Raw genomic sequence first — 26543 nt, 5'->3', positions numbered from 1 at the left:
GGAATATAGTTGTCAGGAATCCTACTTTGGATCGAAAGAGTGTTAGGATTGGATCGGTAAAATCGGATCATAGGATCATAACATAGTCTCATATTATAGTGAAATGTTTGATCGAATCATAAAATCGTAGGATCGTGTTGAGATCCTACTACTCATAATTAATACCGAAGTAGGATCGTAAGATCCTAATAAAAACTTTAAGATCCTACCAAAGATCCTGATCGATCATGCATTTTTGGATCGTAGGATCATAAGATTCGGATCGGGATTTTAACAACAATGGTTCAGAATGAGTAGAATCCCAACCTAATGTTTGTTTAAGAAAATTCAATTTCTAAACTCATACCTTATTTACGAGAGAAGGAAATTAAGAACTGAACTGAAATTAAGCTGGAGAGAACAGATCCTTACTCATAAAGAATGCAAAGGGCAGAGGTGGGTGTGGTTTATATCATACGTGATACGTCTATACATTTAGGCTTAAAATAAAAAGGGAAAAGAAAATCATTCCTACACAACAACCATACGCAAGGTTAGATTCAAATTCTAACTCCATAACACCCTCGTTTTATTTTTAATTCCAAACACGTCCCATAATGAGTTAATGTGGTGTTTGAATTTGTCATATTTGGTAGGTTTAGAAAAAGATATCATGGACTCCTCTCGAAGATAATAATGTCTCAAAATAGAGCGAAACATTTTAGAGGTGGACCCAATTCAAAAATTTTGACTTTTTTTGGCACCAAAGTAGCTTATGGTTAAATCAACGGCTATTTCACCAAATGCCACTGAGTAATTTAAAAATTTACCAAATGTCATCGGACTTTTCAGAATTCACCAAATGCCACTGAGTTTTTAAAAAATTCACCGAGTGCCATTAATGACTAACGGCAGTTAACTCCGTTAGTCATTAAGGCTAATTATGCCACGTGGTGTATTCTAATTGGTTGCTTATTAAATTAGTAAATTAATTACTTAATAAAAAACTTAAAAAAAAAAAAAAAAAAAAGCCACCATGACCCAGCCCCAACCACCGTCTGTCACTGCCACCACCATATCTCCGCCTCTAGCCAGTCCCCACCGCGGCGCAACCCAGCCCTGAACAACCGCACCGGCGACGACGCAACCCAGCCTAGCTAACCCGCGCCAACGACGCAACCCAGCCTAGCCAACCCACGCCGACGACGCAACCCAGCCGCGATTCACAAACTCTCTTTATCCCTCGACAATCCCTCCCCTCCCCACCGCCGATGACCAAACTCCCCTCCCCCATGCCGGAGAACCCAAATCAGTTCATCCCCTCCGAGCTCCACCCTTTCAACCATCACGCCGGATCCCTTAATTAAAAACCCCAAAATCGAAATCTAGGGTTTCGACACCTTAAACCCCCAATATCGATTTCCCTTAATTCGAAGCCCCTTCCCCGCTCCGGCGAACCCAAACTAGCCCTTTCCCTCCCATCTCCACCCCCTGAACCACCTCACTTAAACCCCAAAATCGAAAACCTTAAAATCGAAATTTAGGGTTTCGATTTTGGAGATTTCAATTTTGGGGTTTTAGGGTGTCGAGGATGGTGGTTTAAGGGGGGGAAGTGGATGGAGATGGTAGGGGTAGGGGGAAGGGTGGCCGCCGACACCAAAGAGGATGTTGGTCGTCGGTGGGGGTGGGGGCAAGGGGTTGGGCTAGCGCAGGGGTGGTGGTGCCATGGTGCGGTGGGAAGAGTGGTTGGGGTTTAGTTTTTTTTTTTTTGTTTCTGATTTTAATTTATTTTTATTTTTATTATTTTTTTTTTAAAAAACTTCTGATTTTAATTTTTTTTTGATAAATAAAATAATAATAATAAAGTGAACCAATTAGAAAACACCACGTGGCATAATTAGCCTTAATGATTAACGAAGTTAACTGCCGTTAGTCATTAATGGCACTCGGTGAATTTTTTAAAAACTCAGTGGCATTTGGTGAATTCTGAAAAGTCCGATGGCATTTGGTGAATTTTTAAATTACTCAGTGACATTTGGTGATATAGCCGTTAAATCAAATTGCTTTTATGGGAGTGCAATGCATACTATTCCGTAATGCAGTCACCATGGAGTTACTCGATTAATGTTATAGAAGTTATTTTGTTATGGTTATAGAGGTTATAAGGGTATCTCATCAATAAGTATAATAAGGGTTATTCTATATATGGGAACTCGGTTTTTCTACGAGTGGTCATACAATGTGGCCAATCGCATAGAAAACACGCTAGTGATTTAATATGAGTAAATATTTTATTATATTGAAAACAAAATATTTATACTCGCAGTCTCGCACCATTATATTTAGACTACGTTATAATGAGCTGAAATAAACTGAACTAAAGTTAATAATAAGGCTTCTATCAACCAAAAAAGAAAAAAAAGTTGTGCCAATGAAAAACGTTGCTACTAATTCAGGATGAATAATAATAAAGTTTTTTATTAAGAGTTGAAATTGATATGAATTAAAATGAAATGAACTAGATTTGGCAGATAGAAACTAATAAAGTTTAGTTAGACTACTCGAATGGGCTACATAACTACTTCCTTAGTCCATCCCACACTAATTCATTTATCGTTATAAGATTGCATATGGTTTTTTTTTTTTTTTTTTTTTTTTTTTTAAAGAAGATTGCATTTGGTAGTTTAGTACTTTTGATTTTTCTTATAATGTACTTTTCCATCAATAATTTAGTTTAACCCTAGAAAAAAAAAAAATTGAGATGGAAATGAAATTAAGGATTGTATGATTGATTTCCAAATTCAAGTTATGGGTTATGAGTATTTTGCATAAGTGTATAGTTTTCATTGTATTCAATTCAGTTAAGCTGACTTTAGTCAATGAGAACAAACCTTTTTTTTTTTTAGCAATTAATAGGTTATTGGTTGAACTACTAATTATTGGTTTCAGTGATTAAATTTAACCTATTTAAATAGTAGTAGTACATTTTTTTTTATTTGAGAAATTTGTTTCTGTAGACTTTTAATACATCAATTAATACGGTAATACCTATCATATTTAATCAAGTTTATTTTGAAAACACACACAAAGAAACAGATGGATATAGGGAACCTCAAATTTAAGATAATTTGTGAAAAATTCAAAACCACTATGCTCACAAGAGAAGAATAATCTAGGTCAAGTCCTATGGTATTCAAGACACAAAGCAACAACCATTGATGATCAATGGAATAGAGCAGCAAACTAAAACCTAATCAAAGAATGCAAAATAACTGATGTAATTCGTAATAACATAGCTCCATATATCCCAGATCCAAATTCAGTAACAAACATTCTAACATATTATTCAACATCCCGGATTACAAGTAGTTACTAAGTTGACAAATACCTCATTGATGACATGTTACAGTGCAGTCGCACAACAAAATGGGGCGGTAAATGTCTTCTTATCACTTTTCGCCCAAGAAAAGGGCTTTGACATACAAAAATCTTGAACCTCCTCACTTCCCTGTCTCTGGTGACAACAGCATCAGTTTTACAGGGTTACAGCTTCTCATGCAATAACACCAGCAGATATTTGCAAATATACTTTTTAATCATCTGAGGCCTTTGGAGAGTTTTCTGGAGTCTTCAGTTCAGTAGTAGCAGGCTTATCCTTGTGAGCTGAAACTGCTGAGGAAAATTCTTCCATAATCGAGCCATCTTTGAACTTCAGTGCAAATGTTGAGAGCCCATCCTTGCCTTCTGTAGCGATATTCACACAAGCAAAGGTGATGCCTTTTTTGTCCATCTTTGTGAGCTTCATATCAGGAAAAAGACTTGCATTCAGAATCAATCTCAAATTCCCTTTAGCTCGCATCACCAACCGAGCTTTCTGAGTTTCCCCTTTAAGGACGTTCAATTTTACCTCTCCTTTACCGCGTTCTTTCCATCCACCATCAATAAACTCGAAAAGAGCAGAATCAGCATTAAAAACTGTTTCTTCGTTCTCTTCCCCTGTTTCTGTTGGTACCTCTGGCATAGATCGAAATGTGGAACTTTCAGTCTTTGTCCCAATGGATGTCCCTGTCATCACTGAACCAAAAAGGGGGGTACTACCATTGGTTGGGGCGCCAAAACTGAAGGTAGGAAGAGATGCCTGTGAAGGAGACCCATCTTTTTGAAGCGAGCCGAAAGAGAAAGTAGAGGTCGAAAATCCAGTGCCCATAAGGCCAGTAAACGCATTTTGGCTGTTTGAAAGTTGTTGAAATGAACTCAAAGCAGCACCACCATTCCCACTTGCATCAGGTTTTTCATTGTCATTTGTGCCATCATTCTCACCCTTGGTACAATCAGCTTGTATTTCACCAGCTTCACTTGTTTTTACAGCACTGTCATCAGCTTCTCTCTCATCACTTGGCTTGGGCTCAGCAGCAGCAACATCAGCAGCTTGTTCAGGTTGACTAACAACATTTGTTTGCTCAGTGAGTGCTTCTTTCTCCTTATCTGCATTAGATTCTGTTGTGGCCTCATTAGGTGTCTCTTTTGGTTCTACTTGTTTCACTTGAGTTTCTGATTCTGAATTAGCATCATCTTTGGTATCAGCATCTTCACTACCTGTTTTGTCTTCAGCAGTCTGTGCTTCTGCAGTAGCAGGAGCAGTAGCAGGAGCCGGAGCTGGGGGGACCAATCGAATTCCGGCAAAAGGATTTGATGAGGGAGCAGAGGGTGTTGTAGAAGTTTGCTGACGACGAACTTTCACTATTCTTCTCGTGGCCAATACATCCTCAGCTGCTTTCTTGAAAGTTCCCGATGGTTCTTCGGATTCTTCCTCATCATCAAGACCAGGATTGTCTCGAGATAATTCTCTACCAGCAGCTCTTTTCTTAGAAGGCTGATTATCATCACCCATTGGAGATAAAAGAAATACCAATAAGAGAGAAAGACTGCTGAAAAGAAATTCAAGAAAGGAGTCAAATATAGCACTGCATGAACAAGACAAAGACTGCTGCAGAAACTTGAGACTACAAAAGGCATGACATGAGAAAATAGTCAAGCCTTTAAAACTAGTTGTATCATACCCATCAATTGATCCATCCACAAGCATTAAAAACAAAGAAAAAGTTAACTTCAACTTTAAATAGCATAAGAAATTTATAAAGGAAACTACTCTTACTCTCAACACTTCCTAACAAAAAATTACTTGTCCAGTGATAAAGATCATCAACTTATCCCTAAGCATCAATATCTATAGAAACAGAGGTTCTTTACTATAATAACTTCACTCAAAACAAATCTAGTACCCCCCCCCCCCCCCCTCTCTCATCCCCTCAAACTTTAATCCAGCAAACACGATAAAACAAAACACCTGTTCAATGTTAACCACTGAAACCTCCACCAAGAATCATATAACAGATTCCTGCCAGTTTCTAAGAATCTCCTACTTGTTTTTTTTCTTTTTTTTCCTTAAAGCGTAAAGAAAAATTGGATGAGCCAGCTATTCCGTTTTTGTATTAAAGCGTAAAGAAAAATTGGATGAGCCAGCTATTCCGTTTTTGGTAACAAAAAAAAAGTATACCTCGCTATTTCAAGTCATAAGCAGCTGTTAGTTAAGGCACAAAAGTGCGCAATGATGGTCAATAGAAAGTTGAATCACAGATTCTTGGACCCAGGTCAGTGGAGATGAGAAGGCAATTCCAAAACTACGAGCAAAATTGCTCAAATAAAAGACAACTATTCAGATGCTAGTTGAAGACTAAGTTCAAATAAGATAAGTTCAGGAAAAATAAGGTCATATTAGTGATTGAGTTCAAATAAGATAAGTTCAGGAAAAATAAGGTCATATGAGTGATTAAGTTATATATATAAACCCTCCAGAACATGTCTATTAACTGAATAACTCAACTATGTTGCATATTTTAGGGTTTAAATAGGCCCACTGCCTACATATGATGCACTAATGAAGAAGAACCCATTGAAGAAAGGTATGCTAAAAAAGACGAAACTTTTAAGCACCATGTGAATCCATAGGGTGTTGAACACACAAGAGTCAGTGTAGCTTTTGAGCACCACAATAAAAACAAAGGTGTATGACAGTATGTTACAAGCAATCAAAAGATAGTGAATAGGATTAGAAGTATAGGAATCATAATTGATGTGATAGATTTAATTACTAGGGAGGAGTGTGGTAAATTGGTAATAGGGAGGTGGTAAAATGAAATTTTGGTAAGCTAGCTATAAATTTTCAGCTTATTTCCATCCCAAACTAAACAAAGGGGAGGAAATTTTGTAAATGATAACAAATTCCCAATTTCAATCTTTAAAACCCAAACTAACATCACCATAAAATTTCAGTAATAAACTTTAAAAACAGGAGAATGTCAATCTTGACATAAGCCATAAGGACCATAACCAACATACCAATACCTTGAGATGTAATCAACTATTAATCAACCAATCAAGAAAAGCACGCTAGAGAAACTAAATCTAGTCCAGCACCAAACTTTAAGCTAAAACTATTAGCAACCACAGAATGCTTAGACCCAAGATATATATACCAGACAAACACTTCAAAGTCCATACTTCACATATTTCTTGATATTGTTTAAGCATGCATAATAAGGCCATGACACAACCACACATACATCGAGTACAACTTAAGCACTTCCTTTGTTAACCCAATGCAATACTCTGTAACTAGCTAACCTTAGGAAAATTAATTTGTTCGATGTTTAAACAACGTTTGTTCGCATTTTGACCATTTATTTTTGTTAAAATAAGTTATTAGTTTTAGTATTAAAAAAATAAAATAAAATAAAAAAACATGATCTTACAAGCAAACCTAATAAGAGAGTGAGGGATAGCTCAAGTGGTTAGAGCTTCCTTCCCGATCCTAGGAGGTCCTGGGATCGATTCTCACCCCCGCCCTTGTGGCTCTCTAAACACCAAAAAAAACAAGCAAACCTAATAAAATAAATTAATGACATCCACAGATTATAGTCAATACATATTAGAAAAGAAAATTAATAAATTTCAACCACTTAATCCAATCGTAGCCTATTCATCTCAAATTAATGTAAAACAATTTCACATTATTAGATTCTAAGACGGCCTTCTATGTTGAACAGATGAAGGGATACAAAATCTCAATAGCAAACATTTAACTACTGCGTATTCAATTCAAGGGAGGATGAAAATCTTTCAGACATCTTTCTTGCCATACATAACAACTTAAGATTAAACTTTCCTTATTACAAAGTCCCAATTCACTACTTCATTAATGCGTGCGATGCAAAATAGGGAAGCATGTGCATGCTCTATTTCCAACCAGCACACAAAGTCAATAGAACAAAAGGGTGAGGCAATGGGTGATAAATAATACGAGTAGTCTTTCAACTCAAATACGAATTTGAAAGACGACCCCTCAAAAGCTCATTTAAACAATGGATAGATGGTACCATATATATCATAATTACAGAACCAACAAGAACAAGATGACATCAAAACTAGATGAGCTACAAGCCTACATATTTCATTTTCAATTTATTTTTCATCTGACAAACTGGTTAATTTTTAAAATAAATTTTTTTTTTTTTTAAAACACCCAATTCTCAGCAACACCAATAATGAAATGGTAATAACAAACACCCCCAAAATTCACCAATAATTTCAATTTTCTGTCACTTTAATTAAATTTCAATAAAAATTCCTATCAACCATCAAACCCCACAAAATATTTAACAAACAATTAAAAAAAAAAATCAAGCATAGAAAAACAAACAATTTTCAAGTTTAAACATTGAATCTCCTAACTATCCTAAAGCAATTCAATAAATGGGAAAATTTCATCAATAAATTCCGAATCAATAAACTGATTTCAATATAAAAACATGGCTAAAACAATAAGCGATTAAAAATCACATAAAAATGAGAACTTGAATAAATGATAATAGTTAGAATATAAAGAAGCTTACAAATAGAGGAATCTACGCCGGTGCCGGTGTTGAAGGATTCCGGCGACGTGAGCGGCGGCGGGAGAGTGATGGAGAGTGAGCAGAGGAGAGAGAAAATGAGGGTTTAAGTTGTGAGTAGTGACGCTAGGGTTAGACTCTGGAACTCGATGCTTGAAGAAGCATTGATGGGGTGTAATAAGGTGTACCGTATTATCCTGTTATACTCACTAAAAATACAGGTTTAAGGGGTTAATTTAGCTAGGGGTTAATTTAGCTATATTTAGGGCATTTTTTTAACTTCAAGTTATTTTTGTTGATATGATTTGATGTGATTGTCTGATTTGACCAAATTTTAATTTTATGGGAAAAATATTGGGCATATGACCTATGTATAAGAGCAAGTTTAGCCCCAAGTCTTAAAACTTGAGGTGACATCATCAATTTGAATCTTAAGACATATGCTTAAGACTTTTCCCATTTTTCTTCAAAAACCTCAAGCAAGTCTCAACTTAAGACTTGAGATTGGGACCCATTTCACCCACTTCACCCACTTCACTTTTATTTTTATTATCCTTTTTTATTTTTACATTATTCTACATATAATATGTCAAATATTTAAGTCTTAGGGCTAAAGTGATAAATTTGTGTAAGTCTTAGTGAGTCTTAACAAGAATTTGATGACATCATTTTCAATGGAAACCACAAAAAATGATGTCACATCCAAGTCTTAAAACTTGGGGCTAAACTTGCTCAAGGGTTAAGAGCTATAGAGGTGGTTATTGGGTAGGGTAGCTTAATGATAATAGGGTCAGGACAAAACTTAAAGGGTTTTTAATGGATAGAGCCTTTAATGGACAAAACCCTTATTGGGTAGTGTCAAAATGCTTTTTCAATTTAATTGATAAAGAAAATAGATAATGTAAAAATAATTACATACATAAATTTGTATTCATATATACTTAATAATGACTTCGTCCAATATATATATTTTTTTTATTGATATTTTGTAGATCCTCCCATTATCGACCCACTATTGACCCGATCCGATATTGACCCTATAAAATGTGACCCTCTTTGATCCAACCCGCACTGACCTTAACACGATCCGACCTGCCCAATAACCATGTTTAATATGGCATGCGAATAGGATGTCATTTTTGTAAATAATGATAACCTGAGGGTGGAAAATATGATGACAAAAAGTATCACTACATGCATAATACTATAGGTCACAAAAACTACTATTCAGACAACTTATACTTAAGTAGTACATTATTATGCATGCATAATAGTACACAAAAATGTACCTGTAACATTGAGAGAAAGAAAATGTACCGTTGAACCCCAGATTATCCTTTTATAGTATGCCAAATACATAGGCCATATGCGCCTAGATGCACTCGATTTTATGTATAAGATAATGGATAAACAAAATATATATCAAGTGGGATATTCATAATAATGATGTGTAGGTTATTAATGTGTAATATTCATAATTTTTTCAATTAATTACGAAATTGTAGATATTTAGCAGTAAAAAAATAGCATATAAAATGATAAGTATGTAAATATGTAATTACTTATTTTATTCTAATTTTATTTGATTTATTTATTTTTTTAAATAAGGTAAAATAATGTGAACTAAACTATGGCTTTAGTTCGCTTTATTACGCCCTCCGTTCCAAAACAATGCTCTAGAATTTTTTACTATTAATTAGTACAACACTATGACAAGTAATTATGCTTTATGCATAAGATTTAATTTGTTAGAAATGCTTAATGTAATTTTTTTTTTTTTTTTTTGCTTTTTTTTTTTTTTGCTTTTTTAATTTCCAACCAGAAAAGCATAATATTGATAATTAAATAAGTCAGACGCATAGTGTCTATGTGTTTCACATGCACATAGGAGGACAATATGGGGTATTTAACATTTTTTTTCTCTCTAAATGGTTTAGTGTTATATTTTTGTATACTATTATGCATGTAGTGATAATTTTTGCCATTAAATTTCCCACCATTGTTTTTTCTCATGTTCTCATTATTCACAAAAAATGCTATTTTACTTGTTTCATTGACACATAGACCCTATGTACCAATACTTCTCCCACAATATAAGGCATCTCATGTGTAGTTTGAATATCAATATTTCATCACTTGTGAGGATGCAGCTTGGGCTTTTCTATATATAGCGCATTTGTGACATAAAGGTCATGAGCTATACGCCCCTCCTTTTAAAGTGGAATGTTCGCTTTTGGTATGAAAAGGACCCATGTTATGATAGAGTACATAAATCAATAGATGCCAGGTTTCAATCATCAAATTAAGTTTTTGAATGCATTGGTCTTTTAACATGCTATCAAGTCCCGTAAAATAAAAATAATAATTAAAAAAAAAAACAAAAATAAAAACATGCTATCTCAAGTGACATGAGATCATAGATTCAATTCTTATCTATTTTTAAGTGAAATTTTTTTCCCATATGATATGGAAAGGGTCCAAGCTACATTCACATTTAATTTCAAGCTCAACATTCACTTTGTGAGGTGTGTGATAAAGTATATAAATTGATACGAATTCCATAATTGAGACCTTTAATGGTTGTAATACACTACTAAAATTCGGCCAAATTGCGACCGTCTCTGACGGTCGCAGATTATAGTAAAAACGGTCGCAATTAGTAATTGCGACCGTCAACGGTCGTAAGGTGGTGGTCGTTATTCACGTGGTCGCAGAAAATCATTTTTGCGATCGTTTGACGGTCGCAGTTTTTTTGCGACCGTTTTTATTATTTTCAACGACTGTTTAGAAAACGGTCGCAAAAATTTAAAATTGCGACTGGTTATGTCAGCGGTCGCAATTTTTGGAATTAGCAACCGCCATAAGCCGTCGCTAAAATTTAAAAAAAAAAAGAAAAAAAGAAAAAACGCACTACTGATTTTCGCATCCAGCCTCTAACCACGATAACTCACCGCCGCTAGCCTTTACCCACCACCACTGCCAACCCAAACCCCACCTTTACCCACCAACCCTAACCACGATAACTCACCGCCGCTAACCTGAAACCACCTAACCCACCACCACCGCCAACCCAAACCACCTTTACCCACCACAACTCCTCACCCTAACCAATAAATCAACTACCGCTCACCTAAAACCACCTCAACCCAACGCCGCTCACCTAAAACCATCTCAACCCAACGTCGCTCAGTCGAAACCACCTCAACACCACTCACCCGAAACCACCTCAACACCACGCCGCCCATAAAAATTATAAAAAATTAAGAAAATTACCCACAAAATCAGAAATAAAATTATACAAATTACAGAAATTTACCCAAAAATAAGAAATAAAACAATAATATAGATCTTGCAAAAATTATAAACTAAAATTACAATAAACAACACAAATCAGAAATAAAACAATAATATAGATCTTTCAAAATTAAAAACTAAAATTACAATAAAACAATTATACATAATCAGAAACAAGAAACAATAAATCTAGATAAAAAATATAACCTAAATTAATTATCAGATCTAGAAAACCTTGACTTCTCTTAGGCTCGTTCTTGTGACGGTGGAGGTCTTGTTACAGTGTGTGGTCGTGACGGTGGCAAGGAGCGTGGAGGAGAGGGAAATCGCCGGCGAAGCTTCCAATTTCCGGCCAAATCTTGAATGAGCAGCGATTTCCGGCTTCTTATTCTTCAATTCTCAAGTGCTTTGCTTCATTTTCGGAAGTGAAAGAGGAGAATTAGGAGGTGAGAGTGAAAGAAGAGGGGCGTGAGAAGGATAGAGTGGAGAAAAGGAAAATGGAGGGTGAAAGAGGAGGGTCGGCTGAGAAGAGAGATAGAGAGAGAGAGAGAGAGAGGGGGGGGGGGAGCGGCTGTTAACCCAAAAAAATATATTAGGGTTAGTTTGGGTTGGGAAGCTTAAGCCCCTTATATACCCTATTTTAAAAATTAATAAATAAACAATTACGACCGCTAAAACGGTCGCAAATTGTTATAATCTGCGACCGCCTTATAAACGGTCGCAAATATTATAATCTGCGACCGCATTAAGAACGGTCGCAAATTGCGACCGTTTCTATAACGGTCGTAATGTTCACAAATTGCGACCGTTTTGGCGGTCGTAATAGAATTGTTTTTATTTAGAATTATTTTTAACATGTATATTATTTTAAAGAAATTTTTAAATACCTTTGCGACTGTTAAATAGCCTAAAAACGGTCGCAAATTTGCGACCGCCTTAAAAACGGTCGCAAATATTATAATTTGCGACCGTTTTAAAGACGGTTGTAAAAAAACGGTCGCAATTTGACCGAATTTTAGTAGTGATATACTCTGGGCCATTTTGAATGGCCCGAGCCACGTAAAGGGGAATGCAAATATGCACTCGACCACATGGATATATATGACCAGATTGAAAAGGATATTACATGTGACTATGTGAGGGGAAGTCCACATACTTGTTTCAAATGAATTAACAAAGAATATTGAAAGATCAAATGATGGTGATGAATGTCTAGCTGATGAAGACCGCTTTAGATCAATAAGAAGACTATTCTAAATTTCTAATGCTACTATATTAGGCTTACAACATACTCTAGACTAAATCTGTTGGGCACACCCAAAGTACGAAATCAAATCAATTATCTTATTTAATTAGCTTAATTAGAGTCTACAAGTTGCTAGCATGAATAATTAGATTAAGAGAGATAGTGAGAGTGAGGGATAGTTCAAGTGGTTAGAGTTTCCCTCCCGATTTCAGGAGGTCCTAGGATCTAAGACCGTACTGTGCATAAGGGCCATAAACTAATGATTCCTAGCTAGAGTATCTAAGACATGTAGTTTCATATATATTCATATTTTGCTCACTTAATGTAGATGCACGGTCCAGGGAATTACGGATAATATAACGCAAAAGTGTTATTTTTATTTTTCAATAGGAGAGAAAAAGTGATTGTGAAAGAAAATTGACTAGTAGGTCTAAAAAGTACTAGGGGTAAGAGAGGGTATGTAAAAATTAAAGTGAAAATAACAAATATTTCGTAATAGGTACTGAAAAAATATGAAGTATATCAACAAATCAACAATTGATACTCGTATTAATTATGAGGAACGAGTGAACGAATCAAAATTAAATGTCAAAAAGCCTTCAAGAAACATACGAATGAAGTATGAAGTATACAGTATAATTGTCCGCTTATAATCTATCTATCTATATATATTATACTAAAAGACAAGCGCTTCAATGTGAGGATGACAAATGTCACTCTCTCATTGGCTTATCTTAAGTATTAAATATATCTATATAATTATTGTTTACATATTCAAGCATAGTTATTTTTGTTAAACTTCAAACAATAAAAGCAAGTTTCTATACATGCATAAGATTTTCATGATTTCCTAACATAAATATTGATTTAATTTTTTTTATAATAAATATTTACTTTCCAATACTACAAATAATCCATAAATTCTTTCCAATCTAATATATATATATAAAGGGGAGTTTTTTCCCGAGTTTTTAGAGAGCCATGTAGGATCTAATTTTCTCAGCGCGCCATGTAGGATTATAAATCTTAGTAGTAGCCAATTAAATAAGAGATTATTAATTTCTTTTAGAATTAAATAATTTAAATGCCATGTAAGCAAAATTGGCGAATGAGATTTTTAAGTTTAAATTAATTAAATATTATTTATTATCTTTTAATATTAGGAATTTTATCTAAATATATAACAAATTTTAGGCTCATAAATACAAAAAAAAAAACATTATTTAAAAAAAATCAAACAAACCGTGCATCGCACGGGCTTCATCTAGTCTTTATTTATAGTCAAGTTAAAGAATAATAACTAATTTGAAGCAATATGATTAAAGTGGCATAATTAAGGAAACAAATATTTCGTGTTTTGAAAGGCTAATATTGTTTTTTTTTTATGAAAATTAAATAAAATCGATAAGAATTTAGTTTGACGTCAATTATGAAATCAATACAAACTTTAAAAAAAAAAAAAATCAGATGTACAATAAAATATTGTGCACCTATTATAAAAGCTACCCTGTAATGAATGAAAGTTATTTATGCTTTATTGATAAAAGTTACCCAAAATAGTCTACAAGTTATTCTAAATTCAATTCAAGTAATCGGATGAATACAAAAGTTTTTGATAAAGATACAAAATAGTGTAAAAATTACCTTTATCGTTTGTTGTACTCCTTAACAAATACTGAATGCTGAGCCGAAATGTTGTCTTGGAAAAAAATACATAATCTTGAACATAAATTTAATTTTAACCGGCCTTTCATTTTCTATACAATGTCTTTTACAATGACATTTTGTTTTTCTTGCATAAAAAATAAAAAATAAAAAACTGAACCAATAACCAATCAAAACAAGAAGAATAAAAGTTAAATTGAATTAGACATTTGACGGAAAAGGGATAGATATAAAATCGTGTTTTAAATTGTAATATTCATATTAACAATGCTATTACTTATGAATTTTTTTAGAAAAACTAACATTTTGATTTAAAAATCGTGCATTGCTCATGTACTATACTAGATATACAACAATCATGTGCAATAATTTATGTTGTTTTATACATAATAATACTTTTAACTATAATAGTATGTGTATATAATATAATATTTTTTATAATATAAAAAAGTATATGTATATAATATAATATTTTATAACACGTATCCTCTGTACCAAGTGTTTGGTTGTTGGTGTAGTGGTGATTGAGGGCCTGTTCTCTTCCGTTGAAATTCAGTTCAGTTCAGTTCAGTTCAGCTCTTAATTTACGTCTAATGATATTGCTAATGATATAAAGCCAAATAATAATAATAATAATAATATATAATAATAATAATAATAATAATAATAATAATAATCAATAAGTAATAAATAATAATAATAATAATAATAATAATAACAATAATAATTGAAATAATAATACTAATAATAATAATCAATAAATAATAATAATAATAATAATAATAATAATACTAAAAATAATCAATAAATAATAATAATAATTATAATAATAATAATAATAATAATCAAAATTAATAATAATAATAATAATAATAATACTAAAAATAATCAATAAATAATAATAATAATAATTATTATTATAATAATAATAATAATCAAAATTATTATTATTAATAATAATAATAATAATAATAATAATAATAATAATAATAATAATAATAATAATAATAATTTTATTATTAATAATATGTACATTTGTATATACACATATGTATAGTAATAAATAATCAATAAATAATCAAAGATCACTAATTCGTAGTTAGAAATCACTAATTAATAAGTTCAGTTCAGTTCAGTTCAGTTCAGTTTAGTTCAGTTGAGTTCAGTCAATCGGAACAGGCCCTGAAACTACACTTGGTAGGGAGGACATGTGATCGCTCCCCTGCAACAACAATTGGAAGGGGAGTGGAACTTAATAGCCTAGAAAAGATCCTCAAATCTGGATTAGCCCAAAGGGTGAACCGGATAGAACATCCAAAACTCAATGCATATATGACGGGAATTAACTTATCCTTTATCTATCTTATACAAAACTCCAAAGTCTAATTTTTTTTTCAAAATATAATAATATTTATAAATTTTGTTAATATGAAAGATATAAACCTATCAAAATGTATATATAGTTAAATTGTTTAATAACTTATATCGAATGCGTAGTTTTATTAAAATTATTTGCATGTAATCATTAAATGTGTTGGATGTTGTGTAGCTATGCAATGTCCAAAACTTTAGTTGAACGACTTTGATTTAGTGATTGTACGGTAAAAAGATATTGACTTCGATCTTGAAACTTAATAGTCTAATAAATTCTAAATAGAAAAATTAAAAGAAAAGGAAATGAAAATAGTAAATGGCTTAAATATTGAAATAAACATAACCTTTTAAATCAATTTAGCGAATTCAAGAGACAATTTTAAAGCTTTTAAAATTAAATGGGGAAAAATATATGTAAAAAGAACATTTTTAGATATATAAATGTCCATGCACTATTATAAGAGTTTTGTTAACCATTTTATAATTAAGGTAGGGATAAATCTTAGTAATATATACTCCGTTGTATTTGTTTAAAAAAAAAAGTATTTGTGTTGTATACTATATTTAATCAGCTGTTGGTTATATATATGATCGACTATTATATAATATATAGTTTTTGGCACAATGCTTAACTTAGGAAAATATATGGGTAAATAAAACATGTATATAATAGATTGATTGTAGCTACTGATGCGGATGGTATGATAAGAAAATTTTAGTTTTTTCTCAACGGGAGATATAAATAAATTAGTCCACTTCTTATATAGTTACGTGGAGTATTATTCAATTATTTTTCAATTAATAAAATAACATTATAAAAAATTAAAAGAAATTCAAATAACATTAAATACTATTCAAATAACGTTCCTTTAACTTTTTTTTTTTATTGACCATTAGTAACCAAGTCCTTTAATAGTAAATGAATTACCTTTGTTTTTATTTTTATTTTTCCTACGGGTTTAATAGTTTGATTTATAAACCGTGCATCGCACGGACACTATGCTAGTTTCACCTATGATGTAAGGGAATTGAAGGTATTGAGAGTTATGTTGATTAAGAAGGTGAACCCTAATCTCTTAATTATTTAATTTTTTAAAATTATTTTCTTTATAACAAAAGTAACTTATTACATTAATAATGAAAAACAGCTGTGCAAATTTAAAGTAATAATAATCAATATTTATATAATGGTAAGTTTGCTTTGCCTTTAATTTCAGTTTCTATTTTATCTTAGAGATTGATATCAATTGATACAAAATAAAGAATGATTCTTGATTTTGTCTAGTTATATGATTTTATTTATATCAATCTATACTCCGTAATTCGTTACTCCGTATCAATCAACATCTTTAGTAATTTATCAATCATATCACAACCATCATTTTTTAGTAACAATAGATATTTAGTACCTATGCAATTATAATTAAGATATGAAATTTGTTGCATTTTGTTAGTCATATAATGTCATCAAATCCATGTATGCTTGTAAAAATTGTTGTACTGTCCATAAAACAGTAGTAATCGGACTTACACAAATAATTTAATCCAGAAGTTTATGTAGTTTTTTTAATTTAATAAATAATTTTCAATTTCAATTATGTGTTCGAAATACCTAGGAAAACATAAGGAACATTTATTTGTTATCTTAATGACAAAGATGGAACATATCACCATATTAACTTCTTTCATTAATAAATTAATGTTGTAAAACAAAGCTAGAAAATCAACAAGTTATATAGCTCTCTTAAAAGAAAAAAAAAAGAAAAAAAAGAAGGAAGCTATAAATTAAGGGGAAGCACAAACAACATTTTTGTTCAACTTGTTTATGCAAAGAAGTTCTAGTTATTGTCCATTAGTTGTACAACCTTTAAATAAAAAAACCATGAGCTCTTCAACAACAACAGATAGACGTTCAGCAGGATATAAACCTAGTATTTGGAATCTTGATTTTCTCAAGTCCTTGAAGAGAGATCATTATGCTGATCAGCAGGTAATTTTTGCGAATTTTGTGGTAAAAATAATAAAGATTGTTTGATGTGGTATGCCTAGAGGTTAGGTATAAGCCAATTACATAATTGGCGTGTCATCGATCAAGGGGTGAGTACGGCAATATATAGATCCGGTATGTGGGAAAACTCGCCATATTGGTACAAAATTATACAAGTATATCAATAGGCCATACATGTTATTGTTTATAATTAACTTGACTATTCATCTTCAACTTTATTATTCTTATAATTAATATTGTACATATAAACCTCGCATGCGAATAATAATAAATTTTCTTGCACAAGTATTGTGAGGTTAGTTTCTATCCTACAAAATAATTATAATTGATAATTCTCAATTATACTTGTGTAATAGTCATTATTTTTTCTAGTCCGAGTAGCTTATATATCAGGGTTTCATTTCTTTATATTAGAAGTGCATTATTTCAAATTCATTGCTATCTTAATTTCCATTATGTATAATATATGTGTATATTATGTGCATTATATATACGTGTATATTATGTGATATTGTATTACCAATTTAGGCTAATCATTTGTTATATGCTTAACTAATCTAGGATGATTATGAAAACATAGTAAAGAGGATAAAATGTGAGGTGAAGAATTTGATGGTTGATGAAGAATTGAAACCTTTAATGGTTTTCAAGATAATCGATGAAATTCAACGACTAGGTCTTGGAAATCATTTTGGCGAAGATATAGAAAGTGCACTACCTAGATTGTCATGCAAATTTGATGATTTGGAACTTGATCTTCATGCTACTGCCCTAGGGTTCAGAATTCTCAGGCAAAATGGAATTTTTATGTCTCAAGGTATGTTTCCTTTTCAATAAATGTAAATTTCAATTTTATTTAATTTTAAGTATGAATAAGTATTTCGTAAAAAAAAAAATATAAACAAGTGTTGATAATACTTTCTTTGTTGATATTTAAAAATATCGGTTATTATCATATAAAGTGTCCAATTGTGTTGTCAACATAATCAATTATTTGCGTGTTGTTTATTAGGCCAAGACCAAAATAAATTAAACTAGATCGGATTAGAAATCAAATCTTAATGTATAAGAGATGTTATGGATCATAGAATAAAAATCTACCCGGCATATTAAAGAGAAAATTAATCGTAGAGGATTTTATATATGCATATATATTGTACTACCTAATACTGATTTATAGGGTTTTGGACTAGACTAAATCGAAGTTTGGAAATTTTTATCTCAAATTTTCTAGTATTAATGGAACTACATACGCGACAATTTACGGCATTTGTATTATTGATTTTCTTTTCTCAGCCTATTGTATAGTATTAATATTGTTGTTGAATATACTAATTAACCAATTAGTGTGCCTTTTTTTCCTTGTAATTAAAATGATTTTCTTGGATTTATTTGGTATGAGAAACAGACATATTTAAGCAATTCATGGATGAAAACGGCAACTTTAAGCCCTCTTTATGCAATGACAACGAAGGAATGAAAAGTTTGTACGAAGCCTCACACCTTGGATTTGAAGGGGAACATCTATTAGATGAGGCCGAAGCTTTCACCAAAGAGCACTTAATTAATAGTTACAAACTTGAGGATAAAAAGATTGTTGTTAATGATGATGTGAATTACACATTAGGGCTTCCATTACGATATAGAATGCCAAAGCTCGAAGCTAGAAACTACGTCGAATCTCATCCTAAGGATGATGAAACGGCCTTGCTCGAACTTGCCATGCTCGACTTCAATAGGTCACAATTGATGCATCAACAAGACCTCCAAGAGTTGGCTAGGTAAGCTCTTTACAGTTTTATTATGATGATACCATAAATCTTTACACAACTATTACCTAATTACGAAAAAATACAAGTTTATCACCTTATAAACAGATTTTGAGTGGTAAAACTGTAATTAATCAACATTTTTTATAAATGGACCCTACAAATGATATAATACAAAAATGTCATGTTGATTGCGTGTATTTAATGATTTACTTACGACTTTGCTAGCCAATACATAAACAAATTTTGTTAATCAATGTGATAAACTGATACTTCCTCCTTGATTAATTATTGTGTAAGTTTTATTTCAAAAAAAAATAAAAAAATTTACTGTGTAAATTATTATTTTTAGGTGGTGGAAGGATCTTGAGCTATCAGAGAAGTTGAGCTTTGCAAGGGATAGACTAATGGAGTGCTTTTTTTGGGGCATAGGCACATTATCTAAGCCTGAACTTAGCTACGGTCGAAAGGCTTTAACTAAAGCCTTTAAATTCATCACCATTATTGATGACATCTATGATGTTTATGGGACCATTGATGAACTTGAGCTCTTTACCAATGCCATTGAGAGGTTTGCGATTAAAGTGTACTAGATCTATATGCACGCAAAGTAAATTTTTAAAGCTTCCTAAACTATTTATTCCTTCCAGTAATTTTTTTGAAAATTGTGTTATTGCTTGTTTACATGTAGGTGGAACATTAACGCTGTCGATGAGTTACCAGACTACATGAAACTAACCTTCCTAGCATTGTACAACACTGTTAATGAGATTGGATATGAAATCCTCAAGCAAAAGGGTTTTAATTGCATCCCGTACCTTAAGAAGACAGTAAGTAATTTAATTAATTAACATCGTTAAATCAAACCATACCATATCAGACCATGTCTTTATTTTTTGTGTTTATTTTATATAATCCGATGACATTTCATATGGAATTTTTCTTAATGATTAATGTACAAATAAAATTTTAGTCGGACTAAGATTAATTAACCAAACATATATATGGTTCATGGTTGGTGTGGACTAAAGTACATTACGTACTCTTGATATTCAGTGGGAAGATATGATAAAGGCATTTTTGGTGGAGGCAAAATGGCTACAAAATAGCCAAACTCCAACATTTGAAGAATATCTCAACAATGGATGGATTTCAGTTTCAGGAGTCGTAGCATTAACACACGTATTTTTCTTCGTGAGTCCACAAATTACTCCTGAGGCACTTCATTGCTTAAGAAACGACCATGACATTTTACGTTTACCTTCCATGGTCTTTCGACTTTCTAATGACCTTGCCACTTCTGAGGTACGCACATAATATTTTAAGTCCGCCTCACCTAAGACTTAACGTATATAGACAATATAGTAACGTTTCAACTTTTTTGGTGTACGTAGGCTGAAATAGAAAGAGGAGAAACGGCAAATGCAATATCATGTTATGCTAAGGAAAAAGGCGTAACAATGAAAGATGCACGTAAACACTTAAGCAAGTTGATCGACGAAAGCTGGAAAAGGCTAAATGAAATTCAAGTTGTAAATGAGACTCCATTTTCGGCTGATTTCATAGAAGCAGCCATGAATCTTGCTCGTACAGCTCAATGCGCGTACCAACATGGAGACGGTCATGGATCGCCTGAGCTAATAAAGAAGAAAATTGTTTCTCTCATAGTTGATCCTATCCAATTATAATGTGTTTTTAAACAATTGATTGATAAAAGTAGATATGTTTTTTTTTTACACCCAATAAAAATAGATATGATTGTAATAAGGATTTGCATAATAATACAACACCATACAGTACATTTAAGGCCATAATCCAGGATATACGCGATATGTGTGTTATCCAGCTTTTCCACTAAAATAGACACTAGAAATTACACATGTCAATTTTTGATTATGTTTTTCAATTCCCTCCAAAAATCACCCCTTTTTTTTTAGTCAATGTCACATACTATAATTTATACATAGATTAATAATTAACACAAATCATTTATCATAAAAATTTTAAACACTCATATGGTCTAATATGTAGTTATACTATACTTGTAGTCTAATCAACTATTTTGTTATATTAATGTTTAATTTAAAAATATACACAAAATAAGAAGAAAATAAATATGGAGTGTGTTATACGAAGTAGTTGAATTTTTGTCCATGTTATTACCGTGCATGGCACAGCCGCACAGAACCTAACCTAGTAAGATACCAAAAGCCGCCGAAATGCTCACTTATTTTTTTAGGAAGAAATCCTTACATTTAACAATGACATAAATTATAATATTTAGGATTTTTTTATACAATAAAAAATAACCCCAATTGTTTTTTTACCATTCAAACATAAAGAATTTGTATTTTACCACATTCTTAACAAATTAAGTTCATAAAAACTTGATTTAAGAAAGAATTAATTAGGTGGATTGAATGTGAAGATTTTTTTTTGAAATAAAATTGATTCATAAATAAAGTTATACGACATCTACAAAGATATTTAGATCTAATAAATACAGAGTACATAATAATTGAATCAAATATAAATATTCCATAAGCAAAACTACGATCGTTGTTGCAAATCGTACATTCTTCATACCCTCTTTCGGCGAGGGGGTCTATCGATTTGTTGTAACCGTGTAGAAAATTTCCGTTTGATTCGCTAGATTGTAATCGAAATATTAACCTCTTTTTTTATCCTGTGCAAAATTTTACCCATAAAACAACTCTATAGCAATCCATGAAATAGAAAAGCAAATCCTCCCTCAAAAGAGAGAAGAAAAACCCAGTCTTTCGAAGGAGCCAAATTCTCGATCCTAAAGAAGAAGAAAAACCCTGTCTTCCGAGGGAGAAATATTCCTCCTAGAAGAGGAAGAATTATTATAAACTTAAAATTCAACAATGGAGGCTAGAGTTTTTGAGATAGAAGAAAGGAAAGAGAGAAGTAGATTCTCTCAATTGAATGTGAAGATTGAAGGAAGGACGATGAAGAATTGTGGGAAAAAAGGGAACTATTGGTCGTTAGATGGGCCCAATAAAACAAAATTAGGTGGTAAAATGTAGAATTAAAATTTTATATTGATGATATTAGTGATGCTGATCACTATTGCTGACTGTTGTCCAATGCTCATGCTTTTGGTGTGCTCTTGCCATGCTGGCAGAGTTTGTTTTGAAGGTTGTTAGAGATGCCGAGTCAGCAGATTTTGTTACAAAGTTTGTTAGATATTACAGCCTATGTAATAATATCTAGTAGCATATATATAAAGCTATCTTGCATTAGATTTTTCATTCATCCAATTATGAAATGAAATACTCTCCTTCTCTCTCTAAAATTCTTTCTTCTTCTTCTCTGTTCTTTAGTTCTTTCTAGCAGGTTTCATCATGGTATCAGAGCTTCTGGATTTCCAGAAATTTAGTTGAATTCTGCTAGTTTTTTTGATGTTCTTCCGCAATTATCTATGATATTATTTGTTATTTGTTCATTGATTTTCTGCTATTTTCGTTTACTGTTTGATCAAATTTATGAGGTTTCATCTTGAGAGTTTGATCATCATATTCTGCCATTTTTTGGCTATTTTTCTTATTTGATTTGAGGACTATACTCAGTCATTCTACAATGCCAGAAAATTCTAGAATTCAATCTCATATTCAGGATCCTACAAGACCCTATTTCATTCATCCTTCCGAAAATACTTCACAATCCTTGATTTCTGAGAAGTTTTCTGGTGAAGGCTATGGTGAATGGAAGCGCAGCATGACAATTGCTCTTTCAGCTAAGAATAAGTTGTGTTTTGTTGATGGGAGTCTTGCTAAACCATCTATTTCAGATCCAGTATACTCAGCTTGGCAGAGGTGGGATGCAATCATTATTTCTTACATTCTGAGGTCTCTTGATACTTCAATTGCTCGGAGTGTTCTTTATCTTACAACATCTAGAGAGATCTGGAAGGATCTAGAGGAATGATATTCTCAGACCTCTGGACCTCAACTGTTCACTCTACAGCAAAAATTATCAGATCTTCAACAAGGTCTTGATATCTCAATTGCAGATTTCTTTACTCAGATTAAGGCTATTTGGGATCAGATCAGTGAAATGATTCCTGTGCCTACTTGTTCTTGTAATGGCTGTACATGTGCCTTGACTCAGAAGTTTCTACAGCAACAGCAGGAGGAACGCTTAGTTCAGTTATTAATGAAGTTGAATTCTAAGTTCAACAATACCAGATCCAACATTCTTATGATGCAACCTTTGCCACCTAATTCTATTGCTTACAGGTTGTTTATTCAAGAAGAGAAGCAAAGAGAATTGAGTGTTGATGACTCTAACACTAAGGTCATGGCATTTGCAGCTGATTACAAGAAGCCTCAACAGTTTTACAAGCCTCAATATCAGCATACTTCTGGTAATCAAAAACTAGTGATGCAGAACAGGAAGCCTAATCCAGTTTTCTGTGATTATTGTAAATTTCCAGGACATACCATTGACAAGTGTTATAAGCTCAATGGTTATCCACCTCATTTTGGAAACAACAACAAGTTTAAAGGCAAGAAGGTTGCAGCACTTGTTCAGGGTGGTAATGCTGATGATGAAGTTTCTCAGGATTCTGATGCTCAGGTCACTATGTCAGTAGATCACTATAATTCAATTCTCAAAGCTCTGCAATATCAGGATATTGGTGCAAGCTTAGCTGGAGGTTCACTTGCACCAGAATCAAGGTACTTGTCTCATTACTTGCTCTCATTCTAATTGGATAATTGATAGTGGGGCTACTGATCATATATGCTCTAATCTTGCATTATTCAGTGAATATAAGGTGTTTGATAAATTTCCTAACACCATTAATATTGTTGATGGTAAAAGAGTAAAAGTTGAACATATTGGGACTGTTCAATTTGAAAATGGAATCAAACTGCAAAATGTTTTGCATGTGCCTGGTTTCAAATTCAATCTGATTTCTACATAGAGATTGTGTAAGGACTTGAACTGTGAAGTGATCTTCACTCATGATAAATGTTTAATTCAGGATCCAACCATGAAACATTCCTTGGTTCTTGGTAGTCTCAGTTCTAGTCTGTATGCCACTGATGATTTTGATCCAGTGAAGCAGAACACTGTGGATTCAAAGTTTACAGACACTTCTCTTTTGGCTATCACAGAAGAAGCCAAGCTCTGGCATCTCAGACTTGGTTATATTCCTTTTAATAAACTTCATCTTGTAAACAGTCATTTTGGTTGTAACTCAGGGAAGGATGTAGTGTGTCACAAAGAAAAGCAGACTAGGTTACCCTTTCATTCTAGCACTTCTAGATCATCTAAGTGTTTTGAGTTGCTGCATGTTGATACTTGGGGTCCCTATAAGACTAAGACTCATGATGGCTGTAGTTATTTTCTAACTGTTGTTGATGATCATTCAAGACACACTTGGACTTTTTTGATGAAATATAAGTCAGATGTTGTTTCTATCTTGAATAATCTTGTTCTTTTGATTGAAAATTAGTTTGCTGTACATGTTTTATGCATTAGAACTAACAATGCCAAAGAACTATGTGAAGGATAGATTTTGGCTCTATATAATGGTAAAGGTATTGTACATAAAAGGTCATGTGCTGACACACCTCAACATAATGGGGTGGTTGAGAGAAAGCACAGACACTTGCTGGAAACTGCAAGGAGTTTGTACTTTCAGTCCAGGGTGCCTGTCAGATTTTGGGGTGAGTGTTTGCTTTGTGCAACACACATAATTAACAAAATGCCTCTTAGCAGCATTGATTTTAGTTCACCTTATGAAAAATTACATGGCTCTAAACCCAAACTTGATCATTTGAGGGTGTTTGGGTGTCTTTGTTATGTTTCAACTCTCAAGCCTGATAGAGATAAGTTTGATCCCAGGGCTAGTCCATGTGTTCTTCTAGGTTATCCACCTGATCAGAAAACATATAGGGTGCTTAATAGGGAGAACAACAAAATCATTATTTCTAGAGACATTGTTTTCTATGAAAAACACCTCCCTTTTCACTATGATACTAACCTTACACAACCTAACCTACCTATATTTTTGCCTGTAAATAACTCAATTGACACTAATACTGTTTTTGAGACTCCTGAACCTTTGTTCTTTCACCTGAAACCCCTGATGATCCAATTGCCAAACACCAGAACAAACACCTCAACCAGATTCACAGACTACAGATTGTCCTGTTCCCGAGTCTATTCCAGCACAACCATTTTCTGCAACCCATAACACCAATTCCAATCCAAATACAAACCTTATTAGACCTACCCAAACTCCTCAAAACACCTCAGCACCACTTAGACACTCAACTAGACCCACAAAATGGCCCTCTCATTTTGACAACTTTGTTTGCATTGCAGACAATGCAACTGAACATTGGTGTAACATAGTTCAGTTCAGTGTTATTCCTTCTACAGCAAAGGCCTTAATTATTATTGTTGCTCAAGTTTTTGAACCTATCAGCTATTTGGACGCATCACAAGACACAGGTTGGGTTCATGCAATGCAGAGAGAACTGGATGCTTTGGCTAACAATTACACTTGGGATTTAGTTCCTTTGCCCAAGGGTAAAAAATCAATTGGCTGTAAATGGGTGTTTAAGGTCAAATTAAAAGCAGATGGCTCTGTTTTTGAGAGACTCAAAGCAAGGCTGGTAGCTAAGGGTTTCACACAGAAGTATGGTATAGATTACTGATGTGTCTATTTTATATAGTATTTTACCCCCGTCCCTCGGTCATAATTAGTAGTGTTTTTGGCTCTTTAGAGCCACTTTTATTACTAATTGGTGTTGTATAGTGTTTTCGTAGATTTGGTTGACTTTTTCAGGGATTTATACTTTTTGAGTATTTTCCCGAGATATTTTGGAGCAATCACGAACATTGGAGAAGCACGACCAGACTCTATAGCCCAGGGTCGGTTAGAGCCATCGAACCGCTGATTAAGGGCTCGGTATAGGTGATACCGGGGCATTTGGACCGAATATTCAAGACCGGAAGAGGAAACCCAGATTGGCCCGAAGAATTGGAGCCCAATCGAAGTCCAAATAGTGGCCCAAATGAGTCGCCCGGCCAAAAAGGCTGGCGCCCGGAGGCGCGCCCGGCCGGGCGGGAGAAGCTTTGGCTGGCGCCCGGTGACGCGCCCGGCCGGGCGCGAGTGTAATCCCCCATATTTTAAAAATATATTATAAATGAAATTATATATTATTTATAATATTTATTTGTATTTTTCCGGAATTTAATTTCAAAAGTTTCAATTTTTA

General features: G+C 33.0%; 3 protein-coding genes across 4 annotated transcripts; 2 read left to right on the top strand and 1 right to left on the bottom strand.

Annotated features, from left to right (window-relative positions):
- Positions 1-3252: 3252 nt before the first annotated feature.
- Positions 3253-8108, bottom strand: LOC145558696 (nuclear pore complex protein NUP50B-like). Of its 2 annotated transcripts, none has more exons than XM_081620008.1 (2): positions 7932-8108; positions 3253-4907 (listed from the first exon to the last, which is right to left on the bottom strand). In XM_081620008.1, exon 2 carries the CDS (start codon positions 4868-4870, stop codon positions 3572-3574), a length of 1299 nt encoding a protein of 432 aa, XP_081476134.1. In that variant the 5' UTR covers positions 4871-4907; positions 7932-8108; the 3' UTR covers positions 3253-3571. The 2 variants fall into 2 exon arrangements, with proteins under 2 accessions (XP_081476134.1, XP_081476133.1); XM_081620007.1 differs by having other exon boundaries at positions 3253-4904; positions 7932-8107.
- A 9224-nt stretch (positions 8109-17332) lies between these two features.
- On the top strand, positions 17333-20972 carry LOC145557901 (tricyclene synthase EBOS, chloroplastic-like). The gene is made up of 7 exons (XM_081619079.1): positions 17333-17497; positions 18077-18332; positions 18924-19296; positions 19637-19855; positions 19976-20114; positions 20341-20589; positions 20679-20972. The coding sequence occupies exons 1-7, from the start codon at positions 17333-17335 to the stop codon at positions 20970-20972; spliced, it is 1695 nt and encodes a 564-aa protein (XP_081475205.1).
- A 1915-nt stretch (positions 20973-22887) lies between these two features.
- LOC145557900 (uncharacterized) lies at positions 22888-24769 on the top strand. The gene is made up of 4 exons (XM_081619078.1): positions 22888-23184; positions 23275-23987; positions 24076-24199; positions 24296-24769. The coding sequence occupies exons 1-4, from the start codon at positions 22888-22890 to the stop codon at positions 24767-24769; spliced, it is 1608 nt and encodes a 535-aa protein (XP_081475204.1).
- The last annotated feature ends 1774 nt before the right edge of the window (positions 24770-26543 follow it).

Source organism: Chenopodium album, chromosome 9, assembly GCF_948465745.1.
Source record: "Chenopodium album chromosome 9, dcCheAlbu1.1, whole genome shotgun sequence".
NCBI lineage: Eukaryota > Viridiplantae > Streptophyta > Magnoliopsida > Caryophyllales > Amaranthaceae > Chenopodium > Chenopodium album.
Note: the sequence above shows the minus strand (reverse complement) of the source record. Positions and strands in the feature narration are given on the sequence as shown.